This window comes from Podarcis melisellensis (genome assembly GCF_964234715.1).
Source record: "Podarcis melisellensis genome assembly, chromosome: 8".
Classification (NCBI taxonomy): Eukaryota; Metazoa; Chordata; class Lepidosauria; order Squamata; family Lacertidae; genus Podarcis; species Podarcis melisellensis.
In genome coordinates, this window is record NC_138540.1 from 45153805 (window position 1) to 45177860 (window position 24056).

At 44.9% G+C, this 24056-nt stretch overlaps 1 protein-coding gene across 2 annotated transcripts in view; it reads left to right on the top strand.

Moving 5' to 3' along the window:
• The first annotated feature begins 4055 nt into the window (after positions 1–4055).
• Positions 4056–24056, top strand: part of EDC4 (enhancer of mRNA decapping 4) — a 33132-nt gene continuing 13131 nt past the window's right edge. The window contains exons 1-17 of one of the 2 annotated variants that reach the window (XM_081920258.1): positions 4056–4222; positions 9174–9330; positions 9849–9960; positions 10948–11047; positions 11212–11401; positions 13679–13826; positions 14223–14327; positions 15666–15775; positions 16150–16233; positions 17616–17711; positions 18098–18200; positions 18591–18771; positions 20018–20090; positions 20720–20811; positions 21611–21807; positions 22494–22582; positions 23386–23539. In XM_081920258.1, the coding sequence (XP_081776384.1) occupies positions 4147–4222; positions 9174–9330; positions 9849–9960; positions 10948–11047; positions 11212–11401; positions 13679–13826; positions 14223–14327; positions 15666–15775; positions 16150–16233; positions 17616–17711; positions 18098–18200; positions 18591–18771; positions 20018–20090; positions 20720–20811; positions 21611–21807; positions 22494–22582; positions 23386–23539 (2067 nt within the window). In that variant the 5' untranslated portion in view covers positions 4056–4146. The remainder of the gene's footprint in view (positions 4223–9173; positions 9331–9848; positions 9961–10947; positions 11048–11211; positions 11402–13678; positions 13827–14222; positions 14328–15665; positions 15776–16149; positions 16234–17615; positions 17712–18097; positions 18201–18590; positions 18772–20017; positions 20091–20719; positions 20812–21610; positions 21808–22493; positions 22583–23385; positions 23540–24056) is intronic. The other variant, XM_081920259.1, reaches the window with a different exon arrangement.

Here is a 24056-nt window from a genome sequence, read left to right on the forward strand (position 1 = left end):
GGGAAACGGTTGTCTCTGTATCTAAATAAGATGAGGCAATTCCAGATAGCCTCATTTTAAATTTAGCACACCAGATGAAAATCTTTGGGTGAGGTCATCATAGGGTACCATGTTTTGAGTTGGATGTTGTATAAGTCTTGGTGAGAGCTTTGCTTAATAGCCATATGAAAACAAAATGCCTTATAAAACACCATGAGAATGTTTTTCACAGGCAACATTTTGTTGGAAGGGGGGCATTACTCTTTGGCCAAGCTTATGAGGAATGTTTATTATCATCCACGAGAGAAGAGTGACTGTTTCCCAATATCTTGTGTCAACTTCACAACATCATCTTATGGCATTTTATTAAAAATTGGCTTGCCCTTTGAGAAAATGTTAAAGTCAATAGATAGAGGCTGCTCAGAGCTGTGTTCTCCAACCCAATTTGAAGGAGAAATCCATCCTTCCTATCATCCCTTAATGGAAACTGCCTTGTAATCATTTGTTTTCAGAGCAAAAAACATCCTTAGGATATTATAAACTGCTACAAGAAGGTATATGATAGAAAGCCTGATCTAGGATTGTAGATTATGTGTAAGGAGATGAAAGCTGTTAAACTGCTCATTCTGAAAACAGTGTAAATTCTTTCATAAAACTGCTAAGTGCTACTTTGCTTTGGGGCAATACATAGAGCAGACCTGTGCAACTACCAAAGCACAGCCCATCAGCCACATACCATGGCTTGCCACATGCTCCATAAGTGTATTTTTGCAGTTCTAGGCCAGCACCCAAAACAGCAGGGTTTGGATCCAGTTAATATTGTGGTAGGGTTCTCCTTTTTGTGAGGGGTATACAAAAGAAGGCACTGAGAATTTGCTTCTATACAAAACTTGTCATCAGTTGACAGTAGAAACACCATGTTCCAAAAACTGCAGCAGCTTACATACTGCTTTATAGCAGATGCTTGATGTACATGGGGAGAAAAACACTATTTGTAGAAATGCAGAATTTCAATTGCAGAACAGCACTACCTACCTATACCATATCTACTGTATAATCTTGACTTATTAAGATTGTACCAGCAGCAAATGTTTAAATAAAGGCTCTTTAACAAATACTGTTGCTTTAAGACTAGAAACCAGAAAAAGAGTGAGGAAGTGTGTGCTGTCTTGCTTCATGAGGCAGCATAAGAATAGGGGGCCAGCATAACTCATCTGTGTTTAGATTGTTTTGTGAGGACATCTCTCATCTCTGAAATAATAATCTTGTGGCCACTTTCCCTGTTGTCTAGTGATAAAAGGGAAGGGACAGCACTTTATGTGAACAAGCCTAATATTGTCACCATTTGTTTAATAGTGGCAGCCCCTTTTCCTTCCCATGTAATTTCCCATGTCTCACCCACCCTGGAGAGGATCAGCCCCAAAGAGAATAGTTATCCTGACCACTTAGTGAATTCTGAAAGAACAAAATGTGTGATAACATGCCTACTTGTAGAATAGCTTTTCCCAACAGTGCCCTCCATTTCCCTGGACTGCAACTCCCATCATTGGTGATGCTGGCTGGGGCTGATAAGAAGGCTGGTGAAGGGTAAACTTTCTGTTTTGTTATTGACATGCAGTCTACAGATAACAGAATACATGAAATGTGAGCCACGCATACTTGCCTCTATAGGTTATTAAGGCAAATTTTCATGTTATGTACACTGCAGTGCACAATATGGGGATAACTACATCATGCTATGCAATCCTTTGCGGTCCATGTATGTATTCATCATGTGTTATAAAAATTATTTTATTTAAAATATGTATCTCTTAAGCCAAAAAGGGCGGCCAAAATGGCTTACAAATGTCAATCATAAGACAGTCCTTCCCTTCAGGCTTACAATCTAAAATGCATGACATTCAAGGGAAAGGGACTGAGGAGGAAAGAAAATAACACGGGCATTATTTCTGGTTGTGAATTGTCTGTTGCAATGATGTTGCAAAGGTTTTGAACCAGAACAAGCCAAAGGTTAGTGGAGGCACAGCCTGAAAGGTACTACCACCTTAGATGTGGTTTGTGGATTTGGGGAACAATAGCAACACTAGTGCATTTCTAGGCTTGGTATCCCAGGAAAGCTTTTCCATTTAGAAATCTAGTGTAATTTTCCTTGTAGAGGTGGGTAGGGATAAAGGAAAGTTGCTGTTCTTGACAGAATAATTTAGTATGTGGATAAGAACCTTCTAGCATTGCCTCTATTCTGATTGGCAGCAATTCTTCCAGGTTGGGATAGGAGGTTTTCCAGGTTTTACTACCCAAGAGCCTTTTACCTAAATATGCAAAGGATTGATCCTAAGGTCTAATGCATGCAAAGCAGATGTTCTAAGTCAAACAAGCCTGTTATGGAACCTTAAAACAACAATGTTGGGAAATATAAAAGAGATTATTTTCACTGCTTTGTGCAGAACTTGCCTTAATATGTCTTGTGGGTTGGGGGAGGGGTTTAACAGGTTATTGCACATGTTCATGCAAAACTAAGGAAATGAGAGGGATGGTGAAATTACTTCTAATTCCATAAAGTTAAAAAATTTCAAGTAATTTATCAATAACAGTGGACAAGTTACTTATGTACAGCAGCTGCTGACAGTATTTCATTTTCTGTATGCTACAGGCTATTCTCTATATTAATAGGGTTGGTGTATTTTTAAACTGACAGAGGCTCTGTGTAACAGGCCAAAGTCAACAGACAAAGGCAGTGCTGAAAATGATGGTACAGAAGCTGTCCCTACAGCTTTGTCTGCTTGACATGCAGGGTGTTTTTAAGGAACAGAGCGCAGCCTAATATACTTGAAATGACTGAAAATGCCTGCATTTGTATGCAAATCATCTTCCTGTCTTGGTAAGTATTTTCAACGTGCTTCTTTCTCTGATAAGGATTTCGCATAACTGGAAAACTTTTGAATGGCCAGATTATTCTAGACTAGCGTGTCTGTCTGTGTGTGTACGCACGCACTACACAAACGGATATGCGTGAGTTAAAAGTGAGAGAGAGAAAAAACTAAACAGTGGGGACTAAAAAACCGTTGAATCGTAAGAAGCGCATCCTACGATATTGCAATGCAAAATCCCTTCGTATCTTAGGTGACGCTGCCTCTCAACTTGCTTCCACAAGTGGTGTCATCCATCTTTATTTCATACGGTTTGGGGGTTTTGGAGTCAAGACATCAGGTCTACTCCACTCAAATATTACATTCATTGGGACTTTGTGACCCAAACATAGTGACGCTCATTGGGGCGATCCTACATACATACATACATAGCTCTGTGGTTTTTAAGGTTGAGCAGTGTATAAATTCTGCTAAAAAATAATAATTTGGCAGCACCACCTAACATACTACTTGGAAGTGACGCTGTGTGTTCATTTGGGGCTTAACGTCCAGGAGATGTATGTCTGCAGCTCAAGCTGTAGCCTCTCCTCCTGCAGAGAACTGTCCCGCCTTTCGGTATCTTTATTTTTTAGGGCCCCAAATTAACCCCAGACTAATTTTATTTATTTATTATCTTTATTTAAATTCTATACTGCCCTTTATCCGAGGATCACAGTGCGGTTTACAATATAAAAATACAGACATACATAATGTTGTTGTTTGGTCGTTTAGTCGTGTCCGACTCTTCATGACCCCCTGGACCAGAGCACGCCAGGCACTCTTGTCTTCCACTGCCTCCTGCAGTTTGGTCAAACTCATGCCGGTAAGCTTCGAGAACACTGTCCCACCATCTCGTCCTCTGCCGTCCCCTTCTCCTTGTGCCCTCCATCTTTCCCAACATCAGGGTCTTTTCTCATGAGGTGGCCAAAGTAAAAATACAAACATACATAATAAATGAACATATAAAACAATACCCCCCAGCTACCCACAGTTTAAAAGGCCACAGGTTGTACGTGCGAGGGGGGCCCTCTTCCCGGGCCTCGTTCTCCTTGCTGCGCGCTTCTGCCTGCCTCGTACACTATCTGTATTTATTCTCTGCTGGGAGAGGCGGAACCCGGACGTCTGGATACCATTTGCCTGGGGGAAGGAAAGCAATGACCGGACCGGAAGCGGAAGTGGGGGCGGAGAAGCGGGGTTTGGCCTGTCCGGGCGGTGGAAGCCGCGGTAGCTGTGGTACTGCTGGCGGACTTGGCGGGGCCCAATGGCCTCCGCGAGCATCGATATCGAGGACGCGACTCAGCATCTCCGAGACATCCTCAAGCTGGATCGGCCGAGCGGTGAGGCTCTCGGGCCGGGACCCTAAAAAGAAGGCGGGGGGTTTTCCTTGGAAGCAGCTCCTTTGGGAAGTGAGAGGCTCGTGGTCTCGGGCGGCGGTGCTCCCCTTTGCTCAGCCCATCCCGCGTGAGCGGGAAAGCGCCAACTGCGCTGGCAGGAGGGCGGGAGGCGACGGGCGGGAGAAGAGCCCAGGGGGTCGCGATCCTATATACACGCTTATTTGGGAGTAAACCCAACGGAGCATGATGGGATTTGTTGTCTGGTTGTGCCGGGTTACGGTAGGGAGTTGCAATCCTGCGTCTACTTCTTTGGAAGTGAGCCTCCTTGAGCACAGTGGAGACCTACTTCTGAGTAACCAGAACTCAAGGATGGGGCTTCCCGTTTGGGGCCAAAAAGTCCCATCTGACTAAAAAGGTCCTCTGCAACAGTGGCTCTTGCATCAGTACTTTCTGCTCTTTTTGGTGGAGTGTGGTGCTCAGCTTTCTTTCAAACGTGGCTGCCTCTTTCTACCCCACCCCCTTCATGTTCTGCTTCTGCCCCGCCCCCTTCTTTAATGGAGCAGGCACTTGGTTTGACTTTGACTGCTTGTTTTTTCAAAGGCCCTTTCCCCCTGCAGCTTTTTAAGCCTGCAGCCCAGAGTCTGGTGTCATATATCTGCAGATGCTTGTGAAGGCACTCTAGGCAAGGTGTGGTTGGCCAGGCTGCTCAAGCTGGCGCTGAGAATGAACAACTAGTGATTCAGTACTGTTATTCTATGGCTCTTTAGCAAATACTGGATGACTTGACCTTTCCTTAATGTACGTTCTTTGGTTTCTTTGTTTTTGTAGTCATATTCCAGTTGTAATTCTCTGTATTAATAGCTGCTTTTGCTACATTTCTCAAGCTGGAAGGAGGACTTAGCAATAGTGTTGTCAGATCTAAACCCTATTTTACCACTTGGTAGGGTCTTGTAGGGCCAGAAAAAAATGATGGCCTTATCTGACTTACCAAGTCATGAGTTAGCCACTCCTGCTGTAGATCATAACATTTTTGTATACTGAACATATATCTGGTGTGCCTGGTCTCCCACTTCTATGCCTTTCCCCCCGCTACCCAGCTGCTTTCAGAATTTTTTTTGGAGGGGGCACAGTTAGTTGTGGTACTCCACAAGTTGTGTTTCTCAACAACTACATGAAGGTGCTGGGAAATATTATCAGAGCTTTAGAGTTGGATATAATTAACAAGAAGTTGACACCCAGGTTTCTAGTTCATTACATAAGTGTCCAGCAATGGCTGTCTCAGATCTGAACAGTGTGAGGAGGCCACAGGCAAATGGATGACATAAACAAAACACTTGAGATTGAATCCAGACAAGGCAAAGATGAAGGTAGGGGTAAGACTGTGGCTTATGCCAGAGTCATACCTGAGCAGGTTCCTTACCTATCCAGAGGGAGGTCTGGGCAGTGCTCCAGGATGTATCCTGCACTGGACATGACAAGGCAGCCAAATCAAATAGTGCCCTTGCTGAGACGCTATCTCCCCACTGATAGGTGATCTGCCTGGTTAGTATTGTGGTAAGAATAATGTGGGGATGGAGTGATGGACAAAGTTGAGCGAGTAGCTTTCTAGTTTTGGAAATTTCATAAATTTAGAAATATCTGCAGTGCAGAGTATGGAAGAGGTTTGTCTTTAAAGGGATAGTTTGGAATGCACCTGTTGCTTTAGTAAAGTGTCTAATTAGCATGCTGTGCTGTACTTTATTTGAGGAGGAAATCACAACATTTCTGCCTTGGAAACTGCATTAGCCTCATAAGTCATGAACAAGAACATTGGTATATGGGGGCAATGTTGTCATTCTCCATTGGTGTAAAAACAACTGAATGGCTATTATGAATATGATATACCTATCTGCACATATTATAATACTAATACAGTATACTTAGGTGCAGGATGCATCCTAGATTTTTATCTGAACTTCTCCAGCCAGATCCCTCCCTTTTTGTCTTTTGTGAGATACTGTTTCCATGGTGCTTGCAGCAGTAACCATTTCATGTGAGCAGCGTACTGTGCCTGTTGACATTTCCTGCCATAACCTCACCCAGCTCGGTTGGGCTAGATGGTGGCGTTTAGTTCCTACTGTGCTGCATGTATATCCAGCTTTTGAGCAAAGGCTCTGCTGTAAAGTATTCACCAATCTCTTAATTATTTGTAGGAAGGACTTACTATATTCAGATCACTGACATATCCCAGGGCAGAGTGTGGATTGATAGCAGAATTACTGGGGGTGGAGGGCAATGATATGGATATTAACTCAATTTGCAGTAGGCAATTTCTTTATTCTAGTGGAAAATAGGAAATGCCTTTGCTACTATTACTTTCCTTTCCTTGAACTTGCTCTGGATTTTGATTCCTCCAGTAGGCGTTATCTTTGTTATTCAACTGTCCCTGTAACCACAAGAAACCATGTGAAACTAAGTGAAATGAAAGCGAAAGTTGATCCTTAGTATTCTGTGTGATTCACTGATCAGCATAGGAATATATAGACATCGTTCACTGCTGTTCACTGCTTTATACCAAGCCAGAGCATTGATCCATCTCACTCAGTTTTGATTCTACCCAAATTGGCAGCTGCTTTCCAGTCAGACTTCAGGCAGGATCCTCAATTGAGAATCTTTCCCAGCCCTACCTAAAGATGCAAGGAATTGAACCTGGGACCATTTGCATGTGAAGCATATGCTGTGCCCCTGAGCTTATGACCATAGGCATGCACATTTTCATACAAGGCTGGGACCCCATTTTCACGGAGGGTCCTGTGTTCTGGTTGGGTGGAACTTACATCGTATGTGAGGCAGGCAGCTCACAACAGCCAGCTCTGCCTTTCCTCAGCATGCCTTCTGTGTCTCCTCACACAATCAGATTATGGCTTGGCAAGGGTGGGGGAACTTAGCCTGAGGAGGGCAGAGAGGGAACTTTCCCCCTGTGGTCCATTCACTGTCTGTACAGAACTAACATTGTGTGCTCTGCCTACATGCCACCCACCCACCTACCTTTCCTCTTCTCACGGTGTTACTTTATGGCATTGAGCCATGCTGCACTCTAGTATGAAACTAGCATTAGTCATCAGTTAAGGGGACTGGGTAGGAATTTTACCCAGGATCATCAGCTGACTTCTCTGGCCCTGGGTTTTTGGATTCTCCACAACAATCCCCTGGCTCAAGATGGCTGAAGCAATTGATTTTGACCTTCTAACATCTACCCAGCAGGATTGCTGAGCCCCAACTTCTCACAGCACATGAAACAGTAGAAATAGGTTCTGTCCCATATGTCCTTTCTTGCTACTGGTAAACCTGCCTAGAAAAGTTGTTTTTTGTCTTTTCTCTAATTCCGCGGCCTGTTTGTTTCTAACTCCCTTCCCAGGTCTATTCTAGCCTTCGGGAACAAACAGAAGTCAGCATCTGGAATGGCAGTTATCCAGAGATTTTTAAGTGTTCTGGCAAAATCATATAGCCCCATCAAGAGTTTGGGGAATACCTTTCCCCACACAATCCTTCCCAGTTGAAGCCTAGTCATCAAGTGGTGTTACTGGCTCCATGCTTTACAGCTCATTAGGATAGGCACAGCTAGAAGGCAAGCCTTCTCAGTTATGACTTTCAAACCAAAAAGAGAAGCAGGCCACATTTTTCATTTTCCCTGCCCACCCTTCCATTCTCCTTTATTCTCATAGTATGGAGGCTTCTCACTGAACTGAAGTGCTTAGAGGAACTACGTCTCGGTTGAGCTTTCATAGCGATTCTAAAACTTTCTTTTTTAATCTAGCCTTTGACTGAAATAGTCTTTGTGTGTAGTTATGTCATCATCCATCATGCTTTTATTGATTAATAATAATAAGAATAATTATTAAGAATTAATAATTCTATACTACCCTTCATCAAAGGATCACAGGATGGTTTACAATATAAAATCACAAAAATATGTAGTATATTAACAGTACCAAAAAACAAATAAACTCCAACACACAGTTTAAAAAGCAATAGTTTGTTTAATTAGCCAAAGGCCTGGGAGAAGAGGGATATATTTTTGTCTGGTGCCTAAAGATATGTAACAAAGGCTCCGGGCAAGTCTTCCTGGAGAGAGCATTCCACCAACAGAGAGCCACTGCAGAAAAGTCCCGTTCCTGTGTTGCCACACTCTGGACCATGGGTAGGCAAACTAAGGCCCGGGGGCCGGATCCGTCCCAATCGCCTTCTAAATCTGGCCCGTGGATGGTCAGGGAATCAGTGTGTTTTTACATGAGTGGAATGTGTGCTTTTATTTAAAATGCATCTCTGGGTTATTTGTGGGGCATAGGAATTGGTTCATTTTTTAAAAAAAAATAGTCTGGCCTCCCACAAGGTCTGAGGGACAGTGCACTGCTCCCCTGCTGAAAAAGTTTGCTGACCCCTGCTCTGGACCTTTCACGAAAGAGGCACACAAAGAAAGGCCTCAGATAATGATTGCAGATGATGATTGTCGGTTCATATGGGGAGAGGCAGTCCATGAGGTGTTGCAGTCCTAAGCTGTTTAAGGCATTATAGGTCAAAACCAGCACTTTAATTGGGCCCAGAAACTAATCGGCAGCCAGTGCAGTTAGGCCAGGATTGGCATTATATCTTCAAGCCGTCTTTCCTTGAGCAAAACACTTACCTTTTAATTGTAGAGGAGGACCACTGATTCAGGTTTTCTGTCCTTGGACAGAATGTTTTTCATATCTTCTCTAGAACATTACTATATTGATGGGCTCCTTGTTTCCTGTTTCAGTAGAAAGAGAGAGAGTTTGGCATTTCTTTTGAATGAAACCACTCTCCCGTGTTATGTTCTTTTCATCTGGGACAGGGGACCATCAAAGGGAGACTGTATGGTTCAGAAACTTTCATGACCCTTTAAATGCCTGCATAAATGTGAACATTGGCTCTGTTCCCCCCTCCCCCCATTCAGGTTCAGTCAACGAAAACCAGAGATCATCCACTTCATACAATGGAGACCTGAATGGCTTGCTGGTGCCAGATCCCATAGCATCTGGAGATGGAGCTTCCTTGACGAAGCCAGTACCCCAAGCAGTTCCTCTGGGAGCACTTCAGGAGAAGCAAGTCATGTAGGTATCTTGGTGGGAGAAAGTGGAGAGCTTGTCATGGGTCTGCTGAAAAATCTCAGCTCGGTAATTGCTCCTACAAAGACTGGGCTTCCAGCTTTCTTGATTACTGCTTTAAAGTTGTGTAACATTGTTTGTAGCTTCTGATACAGAGAGACTCAAATTTAAGATAGTGCGTTGTCTCCACAGTTGAGGGACTACATTCATACACAGCTTAATGGGGATACATTTTGTACAATAATGGAGGCTTCATTGACAGGGACTGGGATTGAGGTTTGCAACTTGTGGTTTGCATTGTTTGCTGTCTTGTGTTGCTTCCAGTAAAGCGCTCATTTGTCCATGAAAGACCATTTGCAGCAGGAAAGACAAGTGGTAAAATTGCTACTTCATAGTAACAGGCATGTATGTTTAATTGGGGGCCTTCAGTAGTCATATCCCTAACTTTTCCCTAGCTCTCCATAACAAAAGCTGTTTGTCCTTGAGGTCTTTTGTTTTGAGTACTTCTTCTCCTTTTCTTTTAGCTGCCTCTCTGGAGATGATAGCTCTACCTGTATGGTGATAACTGCTAAAGATGTTGAGATAGTAGCCAGCAGCGACTCTAGCATCACCAGTAAAGCTAGAGGGAGCAACAAGGTAAAAGCGGAAAGATTCATCTGGACAATGTACAAAACCAGTTGGGGCACCACTTGCCATCTTTTCAAGCGTGTAAAGCAGGGAGGGGAACCTGAGATCTTCCAGATGTCATGGGACTACAACTCTCACCATCTCTTACCATTGTGGCTATGCTGAATGGGGCTGATAGGAGATGGAGTTCAACATCTGGAGACCTGGTTCCTCAGCCCTGATTTAAGGAGTCAGTGCCTGGATTGCTGGTGAATGAGGCTGAAGAGCGTAATAAGTTGGAGGGGCGGATTGAGTACTGTGGTGCTTCTCTTAGACTTTTTTTAAAGCAGGCATCCATGCCTCAGTCTTGGAATAGCCTGTTTTCTGTGCATATTAGCATTCCCTCTAATGTTCAGTGGTGACAGGCCTAAGTGCCATGGGAAGCCTTTGTTCACAAGAAAATGGTTGTGTGAGGTTGGGGATTGAGGCACTAGCTTCAAACTGCTGTCTTGGGCTGGTTCAGATGTAGCCTTTAACCACTTGATGATATATGAAAAAGTCCTTAAGAATTCCCACGTCCCCGAGTTCCTTTCCAGTCACCTTCCTTTCATGTGCCATGATTCCCTCCCTGCCTTCTCCTGGTTTATGACAAACTGTAGCTTGCAATTTCATCCCAAACAGTTTCTGCAAACCAGAGAGGGCAGTGGGAATCATGGTACCTGGGAAGAAGGATTACGGTATAAGAGCCCAAAGGTCCCTAAAGACTCGTTCACATAGTGCCACACAGAGCACATACTTTCCATGCAGAAGGTCTCCAGTTCAGTCCCCAGCATCTCTTGAAGAAGGGGACAGGACTGGTGACTCCTGAACTAGGTGTTGGCTGTTTCCTCTCTCCTGAGCATATATAGATGATATTACAGTTTTATGTTCAGCGATGGATGCCTTGTCCCTATTTTGGCAAATGTTGAATTTAATTCCACACTTCAGCTGGTCTTTGTTTTCCTTTTTGCCCTTCAGGTAAAAATCCAGCCAGTGGCCAGGTATGACTGGGAGCAGAAATATTACTATGGTAACCTGATTGCTGTGTCAAATGCCTACCTGGCATATGCCATTAGAGGTGAGGCATCTCTCCATCAACTTGGTTCTTTTGGCTAGGCTAGGCTTCTTGTGGTGGCCTTGTGTTGGACTGTGGTCCCCTTGCTTTCCCCACACCTGTAGAAAGTGCACTGGCATTGCCTCAGCCATCTTAACTGTCATTTTCTTGTTGCTGTTCTTTGACAGGTGCCAGCAATGGCTCTGCAATGGTTCGGGTTCTGAGCGTTAGCACGGCAGAGCGAACCCTGCTGAAGGGCTTCACAGGTGGAGTGGCAGACCTGGCTTTTGCTCACCTCAACTCCAACCAGCTCGCTTGCCTGGATGAAGCTGGCAACCTCTTTGTCTGGCGCCTGGCCATGGAGAATGGAAAAATCCAGTATCTTATCTCTCAGTACTGTTCTTCGTAGGAAATAGCTGCAGTGTTGTTAGATACTTAGGCAACTTTGTAACTACAAGATAGGAAGTGGGCACTGTTTATTTCTGTATCTTAGGCAGGGAACCTGTGACCTTCCAGATATTGTCATTCTTAGCCATTGACCATGGTGCCTGGGGCTTATAGGTGTTGACAACTGAGAAAATCTGGAAGGCCAAAGTTTCCCCATCCCTGCCTTAAAGAGATGTACTAGTATTTATGTACTAGTATTTACCGTATTTTTTGCACCATAACACTCACTTTTTTCCTCCTAGAAAGTAAGGGGAAATGTCTGTGTGTGTTATGGAGCGAATGCCTGCGGGTGGCGGGGGGGATCTGCTGCAGTCGTGAGCAGAGGATCCATGGTTCCCCTTCCTTCCCTCCTCCATGGTTACAAAGCATGGATCCTCAGGATTTTTGCATTGGGCTACTCAAAACTCACTGTCAAATCACATGTCTGTGGCCACAGCATGAACCACAAAAATCATATATCCACTACAGTGGTGCCCCGCAAGACGAACGCCTCGCAAGACGAAAAACCCGCTAGACGAAAGGGTTTTCCGTTTTGGAGGCGCTTCGCAAAACGAATTTCCCTATGGGCTTGCTTCGCAAGAAGAAAGCCCATAGGGAAATCTCCGGGGACCTCTTTTAAATGCTAGCGGTGGGGAGCAAAGCCTTTTCCCCCCCTCCGGCCTTCAGAAGAGGTCCAGGAAGGCCTGCGGGGGCCAAAAGGCTTTGCTCCCCACCGCCAGCATTTTAAAAGCAGTCCGGGATAGCAGGGAAGTGCTTCCCGCTATCCCGGATGGCTTTTGAAGGCAGACGGGGGGAGCAAAGACTTTTGCCCCCTGCCCGCCTTCAGAAGAGGTCCTGGACCTCTTCTGAAGGCTGGCGGGGGGCGAAAGTCTTTGCTCCCCCCTGCCTGCCTTCCCGGGAGAGTGGAGAAACGCAGCCCGTTTCTCCGCTGTCCCGGAGGGCTTTTGAAGGCAGGCAGGGGGAGCAAAGACTTTTGCCCCCCGCCCGCCTTCAGAAGAGGTCCAGGACCTCTTCCGAAGGCGGGCGGGGGGCAAAAGTCTTTGTCCCCCCTGCCTGCCTTCCCGGGGGCTTTTAAAAGCCCTCGGTCGGCTTTTGAAGGCAGGCGGGGGGGAGCAAAGACTTTTGCCCCCCGCCCGCCTTCAGAAGGTCCTGGACCTCTTCTGAAGGCGGGCGGGGGGCAAAAGTCTTTGCTTCCCCCCGCCTGCCTTCCCGGGAGAGCGGAGAAACGCAGCGCTGCGTTTCTCCGCTCTCCCGGGAAGGCAGGCAGGGGGGAGCAAAGACTTTCGCCCCCCGCTGGCCTTCAGAAGAGGTCGGGGGACAGACTGTCCCCGGACCTGGTCTGAAGGCGGTTTCCGTAGGAACGCATTAATTGATTTTTAATGCATTCCTATGGGAAACCGTGCTTCGCAAGACGAAAAACTCGCAAGACGAAAAGACTTGCGGAACGAATTAATTTCGTCTTGCGAGGCACCACTGTATTTCGTTTAGAATATTTTTTTTCTTGTTTTCCTCCTCTAAAAACTACGTGCGTGTTATGGTCTGGTGCGTGTTATGGAGCGAAAAATACGGGTATTTCTGCCAGCCAGCATCCAAGCATTATACATATTTTCTTTTTGCAAGTTATCCACTCAGGAAACAAGACTCTGACTCCTTGTATTGTGACTCAAAGGTCTCCTTCACCAGTAACAATTGTGGCTTAATAAACTATGGCTCATTAAGATGAGAATAGACATCAAGCTCTCACACGCGTATGTCACATGTGTTTTATTGTATTTTTAACATTTTGTTGGAAGCCACCCAGAGTGGCTGGGGAAACCCAGCCAGATGAGCGGGGTATAAATAATAAATTATTACTGTTGTTATTATTATTGTTGTGCTTAAACCACAGTTACCCAATATATCCAAACCAGGAAGCTGTGGTTTAATCCTAGTTTACTACCTAGCACAGGGCGGCCCAACTTGTCATACCAAGTGGGTCTCAAAGCACTTCAAAACGGATCCTGTGGGCCACACACTGCATTGTTGCATAGTGGGTGGAGTGAGACCAAAATCTGATTCTCCCCATCCCCCACTCAGCCCTCACACTGCCTTCCCAAAGCCGACTATGCAAGGCTGTGTGTTTGTTTCTACTACATCTGGGATAAATCACAAAGCAGTTGATACTACAAAGGAAAGTGATTTGTAGCTGTTCCTTAACTTGGTGATCAGGGAGGAGATCCTGGTAAACATCAAGCGACCTGATGGGACTCCTCTGAACAGCTCCCGGAGGATCATATGGTGTCCCTTCATCCCAGATGAGAATGAGGAGAGCTGTGAGGAAGGCAGTCAGACCCTGGCACTCTTACATGAGGATAGGGTAAGTTTTGATTTCTTTTCTTTCGTAAGGCGGTCGTTCGTATTGAGGTACTAATAAGTTGTATATAAGGAATTAGAAAGATGTGCCCCATGGTTAGGTCAATTTTCCAGGTTCTTATACATCCATGCACAAAGCACCTCACAGCATGTAAACCGGTACAAGTTTTATCAAGTCAGCCTCTGCTTTTATTTTTGTAAGTCTGGCAAGTGTGGTTGTGTTGTGCTATTTTTGGGTGTGGTACTTGTGAGGAATAAACACAGGAGATGGTGCAGAGTGCATGGGAGGATAGTGTATGCAGAGCGAGGTGGTAACTGGAATGGCAGGTGACTTTATGTTCACTCCTGGCAGAGCTTCAGTATGCAGTTTGTGTACTTCCTTCTTCTCTTCATTTTGCAGGCAGAGGTTTGGGACCTTGATATAATCCGAGCCAATCATAATTCATGGCCAGTGGAAGTGACCAGCATCAAAGAGGGCTTTATTGTGGTAAAAGGTCACAGCACGGTAAGAGTTCTGCTGCTGTCATTGGTGTCTGTCTCCCGTTACAGAGCTGAGCCATCTGTTACGTATGTTTAATTCCTTAATCCAACAGTTTTCAATATTCTTAAGAGGCCTGTGGCTTCATCCACTTGGTTTATGGGATCAATGGCAAAAGGGTCGGAGTGTGTGAGCTATTAGACCAGAAGCAGAGGACCTTTGGCTCTGCAGATTTTGCTGAACTACTACTCCTATCATCCCTTATTAGACTGTTGCTGAGATCCTGCTTTTCCCATATGGCAAAGAACAGGCCTTTATGACTCGACAAGTAAAGATGGCATCTTTTTCACCTTTCCATTGTGTGGTTTTGTGACAGTATTTCCCTCCCCCTCAAAGCACACTTATGGGTGGAAAACTTCCAGCCTCTTCTTAAGGGGGCTCTTTGTATGGCACAGCTTTATGTCTTGGTTTAACAGCACTGGGGACAAAAGAAGCCTCTTTAAAATGGGAAGTGAGGTGAGAGGGCACAGCGTGATGTTTGAAAGCATGACTGGGTAAGAGTCCTGCTGTGAATGGAAAGGTGCTTGACACTTCACTGATCCAAAGATGCATGAGGTAGTGGGAGAAGTTAAAATAGTCAGAGCCAGAGGGAGTCAGTGCATTGATGGCAGCTGAGCCCAAGATGGTGATGGAGGCTGTCACCTGGAGAATACAGAATGAAAAAGTACCGTAACATATATCCCCCCAAATGTCTTAATTTTTTATCAACTTAACATACTGAACACCTGGGAAATCGAAAGTACTTTGGCTCAAATTGGCAATATGTGCTGCTGCTGATATAAAAGTTGATAATCACTCACTGTATAAAAAGAAAGAAGGAAAGAAACATCAGGTTATTAATGTGATTCACATGTATAGCACAACCATGTTGGGTTTTTCCACATGTAACACTAACTCGTAACTTTGCTTTGTTGAACAAACCAGGATGACAGATGAGCAAAGTGACCACGGCTTATTTCACCTTACATTGGTTGCATTTTCTAAACACTTGTGCATCTGTAGCTGGGTCATGGTCTGGGGTGGGGGACCAAAACAAACCAGGGTTAAGTTCAGGTGTAATAAGAAGCCATGGCTATTGCAAGCCACGATTCATAAGCCAGTTTTAAAGCATGATTACATACAGTATTCTGGTTTCTTGGCCACAAACAAACCACAGTTGACCAGGTTGGGTTCAGGCATAAGCAAGCACATTTAAGCTAAATAAACCACAGCTTATCATTGGGTGCAAACCAGGTCATTGCTTTGTATTTCATTAAAGTTGTATTGCTGAGTGAAAGCTGATTTTTTCCCCCTGTTCCTTTCTAGCGTCTGAGTGAGGGAGCCCTTTCCCCAGATGGAACTGTCTTGGCCACCGCAAGCCATGATGGCTTTGTCAAATTCTGGCAGATTTACATAGAAGGGCAGGATGAACCAAGGTAACTTCAGAAGCTCAGTGTCTCTTGATTTTGTGTGCCTCAAACCTACTTACATGCCCAGTCCCTTGCTCCAAACATAGTCCTAATTTGGCATGACTTTGTTGTTCTACAACAATATTCCTGGTGCTCTCCAGATATTTTGGGTTACAACTCACACCATCCTCTTTCCCATGCTGATTGGAGCTGATGAAATTGTGGTCCAAAGCATCTGACCTCCAAGCTTTATTAAAGTTCTTGTGCTCTATTGTCTGACCGTCCACTTGTAAACAATGTTTGGATTCTTGAGAGCAAGTTGCTGCCTAAAGGAGCCATTTCACACCCGCAGTTATGAAGGAGCGGGCTTTCAGTCATCATTTCTTTGATTTCCTACCTAGGTGCCTGCATGAATGGAAGCCTCATGATGGGAGACCTCTCTCCTGCTTGCTGTTCTGTGACAACCATAAAAAACAAGATCCAGAGTAAGACATGATTCTGTTTTTATTTGCTAAGGGTGTCCCATTTCTGGTGGGAAGCAGGACGGTATGGAAAAATAAATATATTTGCTCTGTATTTACCCCATGAAGGTTCATTGCTATAATAAAGTAACAGGACCCTACAGATCAGTCATTTACAACTTTCTAGTCTAGTTCCTCTATTCCTCCAGGTGTAAGTGCTGGCAAGGAGGAGCCTTTATGTCTGTAATTTTAACTTAAAGATTATTTCTGAAGCATTGTGGGATGCAACATAGGCATGCCTTGTAGTTTTCCCCTCATTACTTGAACACTTGTGGCTGGAGTGTCTATGAGCCTGACGTAAACTGGAAACCTAGTCTCTGGCTTCAAATTTGGTGTCAGTTCTGGCTGCCTGTTGATCCATAAGCTTTATTAAGGTTCCTGAGTTCTGTACTCTTTTTAAGATAGTGTAAATTATAGGGATCAAGTTACTGGAAAACGAACTCCCCCTGTGTTTGCAATAAGAGTAGAGTGTGGCATAATATGACCTAGCACTGCTGCTGTACCAGGAAATGTTGATATACTTACCTACCTGCCCCTCATTCCCAAGTACAGCATGGAATGAGGAGCAGATGTTGAGTGGCAGTTCCACCCATGTGGAACAACCCCTCTTTCCTCTTCCTTCCCCATCCTTGCAAGAAGTTAACAGACGGGAGCAGACCCACAGGAGAATGGGCTAAGGCTCCCAGCAACTGATGGTATGCTGATTACCTATGCACACATGAGTACAATTCACATGTCCTGTAGGTCCAGTCTTTGTACCACAATCTTGTAATGCTTTGGTTTGAGCAAAGAGAATCAGCCAGTTAAGAGAGTCTGGTATCTAGTTGTTTTTGAGAAGAGGCATCAACTTGTATGAGAGAAAATCTGCCAGTTAAGAATTTTCAGAGGCTTGCTGTTCAGGCTTTCACCCCTCTACACAATTGGAGAAGGAAAGTAGGGGTGTGCTCATTGGCCCCACCACCTCCATTATGTTCCTGAGGGCTCATAGCTATCTTGACTTCTATGGATTTTGGCTGAGGTCTTGCAGTGGGGAGCCTTTTCTACTTCTATAGGCGCCCCACATGATTTAGGTCCCTGCGTGTTGAGAGTTCTGTATGACGCAGGAAGCCTACACAGATAGAGGAGGCGTCCCATTGCAAAAGTTGAGCCTGAATGTGTGGAGGACTTGGAGAGATGGCCTGTTGGGAACGTGACAGAGCACAGCCAACATCTCCCCACATCCCGACTCCCCACTCACGTGGCTGGAATAGTGTGAAGGCAAACAAATTAATAAAGCTATGGAGCAAGCAAAATAGCCGTTTCTAGTCATCACTCGTTCCTTCTCATCCATCCTTTCATTTCTGCAGAGTTCCCTTCTGGAGGTTTCTCATCACAGGAGCAGAACAGAATCGAGAGCTGAAGATGTGGTGCACTGTATCATGGACCTGCCTACAGACTGTCCGGTAAGTATTGCTCTAGTCATCAGTTGTGCATGGTAGGAGCCCGTAATGAATGTGTGTGTGTGGAAGGATAACCGAGAAGGGCAACTAACAGTCTTTGTCCCCCTGCCAATGATTTAGCTCTGTGTTAGAGCATCTGTATTGCATGCAGAAGTTCCGAGATTCCATCCCTGGTGTTTCCAGGTAGGATTGGGGAATACTTCTGGTTGAAATTCTGGAGAATCGGAGTAGACCATGCTGAACTAGATGGACCAATGGTCTGATTCTGTATAAGGCGGCTCTCTATGTACCTAAAAAGGCAGGCTTCAGCAATGCACACAACACGTCACTAAAGAGAAAGATTATTAGTAGACATCTGAGGGAAACTGTTTTCACTGTGTCATTTTCAGATTTTCTCCGGATATATTCAGCTCCATGAGTGTCCTTCCTAGTTTGAAGGCCTGCCTGGATCTCTCAGCAGAATACCTGATTTTGAGTGATGTGCAGAGAAAGGTAGGCAAGTTCTGTTGAGAGGTTGGGTGCAAGAGGAAAAGGCATCTGCAATACTGCTAGGCTAGGGAGTGTGGGGCCTGTTGTTAACATATAAAAGAGATGGTTGGGGCTAGCAGCAGCTGTTTGATTAAGCAAAGCATTCGGTTCCTTTTAGTGGGTGTAAACTTTTAAAAGTTCTCATTTTCAGAAAAGATCTGTGAATCCAGAATTAGTTCAGTACTGCTGACCAACTTTCATGCTGGGTTTGGGGAGAGGCAGTGTGTTGGCTTCTCCCATTGTCCCTAGCCTGTTCCTTGGCCCAAGGTGCAGGTGCACTTGTGTCCTTCCTGGTACAAGAGCCCCTTATTGCTTACGTTACTACAGGGTATCTACCTGATTCTTTCCTCTTAGGTCTTGTATGTGATGGAACTTGTGCAGAACCAGGAGGAGGGCAAAGCTTATTTCAGCTCCATCTCAGAGTTTCTGCTGACCCATCCAGTCCTGAGTTTTGGCATCCAGGTGGTCAGCCGCTGCCGGCTGAGACACACAGAGGTCCTGCCAGCGGAAGAGGAGACCGATGGCCTTAGTGCAGGTGAGTGATAAAAGATGTGTCTCATCAAAAGTAAGGAAGAGAAAGATGACTGTCTCTCTGGTAGCTAGCCTGATTCCCCAAATGCTAGGCAAGCTTTGCTTCTCTAGTCACACAAAACCATGGTTTACAAAGTTTAACTGGTTTGTCATGGTGTCCAAACCTGTAAACCATGATTGGTCATTGGCCCACAAACTATAATGTGAAACCCATAGTTTGAAGCTGACTTGAAACCTGCCATTTGGACTGAAGTCTGAATTGTTGGTTTGGGAGTCCGCCATGCCTGATTGGATGGAAACAGAAGTACTTGAGTGGCTCTTAGTTTGGGTTCCTGGTGGTCACCCAGCTAACAGTTTGTCTACTGCTTTGGTCTCAGCTGTTAATGTGATTGCCAATATATCAACAGTGTAAGACAAAGATGCCAAAACAGAAGCAAACAACAGATGATGCTAGATTCAGGTAGGTAGCCATGTTGGTCTGGTGCAGTCGAAATATATTTAAAAAATTGTCCAGTAGCACCTTGGAGACCAACTAAGTTAGTTCTTGGTATAAGCTTTCGTGTGCATGCACACTTCTTCAGATACACTGAAACAGAAGTCGCCAGACCTTTATATACAGTGGGAGGGTGGGGTGGGGATTTTCTCAGGAGGGTGGTAGGAGATGGGTGATTGACTCAGTGGGTACGGTAAACCTGTTGATGACTGTTAATGACTGTCAGTTTTTTGCAATAGGCCAAAGCAGAGCATTTAAGGGACAGCATCCCAGGGATTCCACAGGAAGTAGGCAAGAAAACACACAGTATAAATGATGGTTTCATCATATCTTTGGAGCACACCATGGTTTGTTTTTAAACTGCTGCTAGCACAAACCATGGTTTTGTGCGATACTGGAATTCTGTCATAGTCTTTCTTCTCAAGTGTTGAGTGTTAGAATGGTACATACCCCCTTGGCTCCTTCTGCCTGAGAGCAGGTAAGGCTTGTACTTTTGTCCCAGAGCAGCCATCCTGAGCACTTTCTTACGCTGTGAGCAGCCTTATCCTACTTTACTCAGAAGGTGAGCAAGGAGACTTTACCTGCTAAACATGGAAGGAAACATGTTTTTTTAAAAAAATATTTTGAAATGTTTCTGTTTTTACTGATTATTTTAATATGTTTTGTAAACCACTTAGAGGTTTTATTACAACCAAGCAGTATATATATTTTGTTATAAAGAAAAATAAAATTTCATCCATTTTTTTCTTCTTCCTAGAAGGTACTCAAGGTACTGGAGCAGTGGAATCAGCAGCGGGGGTGCTTATCAAACTCTTTTGTGTCCACACCAAGTGAGTATTTTGTAGGACAGCTGTTCTCCAGGCCTGCCTTTTAAGTTTTTAACAAGACTTTACAGGCTCAGTTTTTGCCAGCCCACAAGATGGGATGGTACCATAGGTAACTAACTGCCTCTTAACTGCCCTGGAGTGACCTTGCATGCTTTTCCTCTAAACAGAGATACCTTTTGCTTGCTGCTCCCAAAACAGCAGTCCTGGGCTTTGTGACCAAAGGGTTACATCATAATGCAAGTGGTTCTCACCAAAATAATTCCATTTATGTACCAAATAAACCCTCATTCTGCACTTGGAATGCAATGCAGATATTAGGTGCAGATAATGCAAACATTTAGTTGTTGGGATTATGAACCTCTCTTTAATAGGGGATGTTGTGGATTGCAGGATCACAAGGCATGCGTGTGCAGGGGAGCAGTGGGGACCCAGTTGCACCTGTGCTTGAAGCTTTAGCAAACAAGCTACAAGTGTCAGATGCAAATGAGAAGTGGCAGTGGAGTACACTGTTTTAATGGAATCTCTGTCTGCTGCTCGTTTTCTTTTGCACAAAGCAACGTTGCTTGTTTAGCATGGTGTTTGCCTATTGAGGCCGAGTTTGTAAACCAAAACAATCTATCTGGATGTTGCAGAGCCCTTCAGGATGTGCAGATCAGATTCCAGCCTCTCCATAGTCCAGACACAGCTGCTCCAATTCCTCCCCATGGCTCCCATGAAGATTTTGGTGAGTCCTCTGTTGTAAAAAATGTTTGTGTTTCCTTGTTAATTTGACTATCCTGTCTGATATCAAGGTACCCTAATTTGAAAGTTTGCTATGTCTCAAAGCTGACAATGGAAATTCTTGCTAGTGCTCGAGAATTCTGGATCCCGAGTCTGTTGTAGTTGCTGAGTTATTTTTGGACTGTGGGCAATCCTTTTGTCAATTGTGGTACTTCATTTCAGGAAAGGGACCTTAATTCAGTGGTAGAGTACATCAGAAGATGTATTGGCTTGTTGATTACATTTATTTATATCTAAGTTTAGTCGCGGGTGGCGCTGTGGGTAAAAGCCTCAGTGCCTAGGGCTTGCCGATCAAAAGGTCGGCGGTTCGAATCCCCGCGGCGGGGTGAGCTCCCGTCTTTCGGTCCCAGCTCCTGCCCACCTAGCAGTTCGAAAGCACACTTAAGTGCAAGTAGATAAATAGGTACCGCTTTATAGCGGGAAGGTAAACAGTGTTTCCGTGTGCTGCGCTGGTGCTGGCTCGCCAGAGCAGCTTCGTCATGCTGGCCACGTGACCCGGAAGTGTCTCCGGACAGCGCTGGCCCCCGGCCTCTTGAGTGAGATGGGCGCACAACCCCAGAGTCTGTCAAGACTGACCCGTACGGGCAGGGGTACCTTTACCTTAAGTTTAGTCCCTGGCATTTTCAGTTGCTGCCAGGCAGAGTAGACCATGCTGGGCTACATGAACAAAGAGTCTGATCTGATATAAGTCTGTTTTCTCTCTCTGTACAAGTTGCTTTTAAACTTTCTGGTGTGTTTTGAAGCATTCCCAGATCACCTTGCTGACCTGGGCGCAGAAGGGCTTGGATCAGAGAAGGGATCCGTGCATGGCTCACAGCCTGACTTGCGCCGTATTTCAGAGTTATCTGTTCCCGTGGATTTCCTCTCCCCTTCCAATGACACAAAACCCAAGCTCATGACTCCAGATGCATTCATGACTCCCAGTACATCTCTGCAGCAGGTAACCTCCTTAGAGTGTGTTTCAGATGGGAGCAAATTCCTTTGCTGCCTTCAATTTGGACATTTTAACATAAAAGACTTGGGGTTCCTTATAGCAAGAGTGGAGAACCTGTGGCTTGGAATGTTGGGACTTCTAGACTACTGGCTCTACTGGCCGGGGCTGATGAGAGTTGTCATCCAAAATATCTAGAGAGCACCATGTTGGGGAAATCTGGATTAGATAGTGCTCAGGACAACAAAGAACAGAGAAGCAATTTCCTTTGTTCCTTGTATATATTTTTAAGCCAGCAGTTACTCAAATCTGTTCTAAGCACTAATTGGAATTAACTATTTGACCCAATTTGTACTACTTTGTATGCCACTTAATTGTGCAATTATGCACTTAATTGTAAGTAAAACCTCTGAGCTGCTTAAAAGAATATAAAATATATGTTTAAAATGTCAGTAAAAGTCAAAGTTAAAAACAAGCTTTAAGAAAATCAGAATTGTAAGCAGAAGTAAGGAGTAAGTGTGGTGCTTCTTATAATGGCAAAATAGAAATAGTTTTCATGTGGTGCAGAGTTAATTTACTCCACATATATATATATAGCACAAGAGGAGTGTTTACTAGCAGGCAGTACTGTGTATGTATTCAATTAAAATGCTTGCTGGCAGAGTTTTCTAACACCATTGAATTTTCTGTGCCAGGTCACGGTGTCACCTGGAAGCAGCATTAGTTCCCTCACAGCTGTCACAACCATGAGCACTTCTTCCGTCAGTGACCCCTCCATTCCCAGGTAAGCCCTAGGCAAGGACTCCTTCCCAGTGCTACCCACTGAGTACTTTCAAGGGCAAGGAGACTTCCTTCAGAATCAGGCATGAAAATGAAATGGCTCACATGGATATCTCAGGGAGCTTTTTTTAAGGCAGAGCTTCTGTCATCTTCAGAATTGCAGCTGTCAAATGCGCTATTCCTATTCCCAAGGAGAGGCATCCCCTTTGTTCTTCGGCTCAATTCCCCAGAACATTTCCTGAGATTTGTAGGTTTTGCTTCATATAATTGGAATAAATAGCAGAGGCTGGTAATGAAGTGATCTTGTAGGCAGATAGTGGAGGATCCTAGACTTGCAGGACAGGGGAAGAACCCCTGTTCCTTGGAATATAGCTGTAGGATATAGAAGAGCACAGAGGCCAGTTCAGCATTGTTTACCAGTCAAGAACCACGAGGGGCCATTAGGCTTCAGATTTCTCATGTACTAACAGATAGTGAGACAAGTAAGACTGCAGTCACTGCTCTCCCACTAGCTTCTCACCACAGCTCTGAATTACTTGAGGGAATGGATGGCCACCTCTTGTAGGTCCCCTTCTAGCTTTTTAGCATTCATTGTTTCAGCTTCTCCCATACAGTGTCCCCCAAGGAAGTCTTCTTTTAGAGAGCATTGCTTGGGTGACAGTCCCATAGGACAGTAAAGTCAATGGCACAGTTCCTTAAGCATGCTGTGGTCAGAAACCTTCTCCCTGGGCTGATTTTTAATTGGGGTTTGCAAGACCACTCTCTTTTGTAACCTCTATGGACAAATTTGCCTTTTGCCCGCTGCAGGCCAGCTGAAGAAGTGTCTCTGAGCCCAAAGATGCAGCTTGATAGTAGCCTTACCCTAAGCGGCAGCAGTGGAAGTCTGCAGACAAGCCCTCGAAGTCATTCAGTCCTCCTCCCTGGCCTTCCTGACAAACTGACCCCAAAGGCCCCCATCCCGGTAAGGTGGATTCTCTATGAACATGCAAAGATTTACCTTTCTCGCTGACTGTGTCATCGTCTACACTGTGTGCATGTGGGATGGGTGCCCAAAGCCACTGGAGCACAGGGGGTGGGGAACCAGTCCCCCTCCCTAGATATTACTGACTACAACTCCCATCAACCTTAACCATTGGCCATGCTGGCTAGGGCTGATGGAAGTTGGAGTCCAACCAACATCTGGAGGCCCAAAGGTTCCTCACGCCTCACTAGAGTGCACTGGTCTCGGGTATACTGTCTGATTTCTGCCATACTGAGTTCAATGCATGTGTTCTTCCCCATAAATAGGAAGAGGGGTGCCCCAACGTGGTCATTATGTTTAGAAAAATATATTTGCTTATGTAAGCTGTCCCAAGACATATAGTTTTATCAAGCTGTGTGTTAAAGATATATAGGTATTCCCCATGACCTCTTTTCAGTCCTGAGTTTCCTGTGCCACCTAGAATCATAGAATTGTGGCTTATCTCATGTTGTGAGGA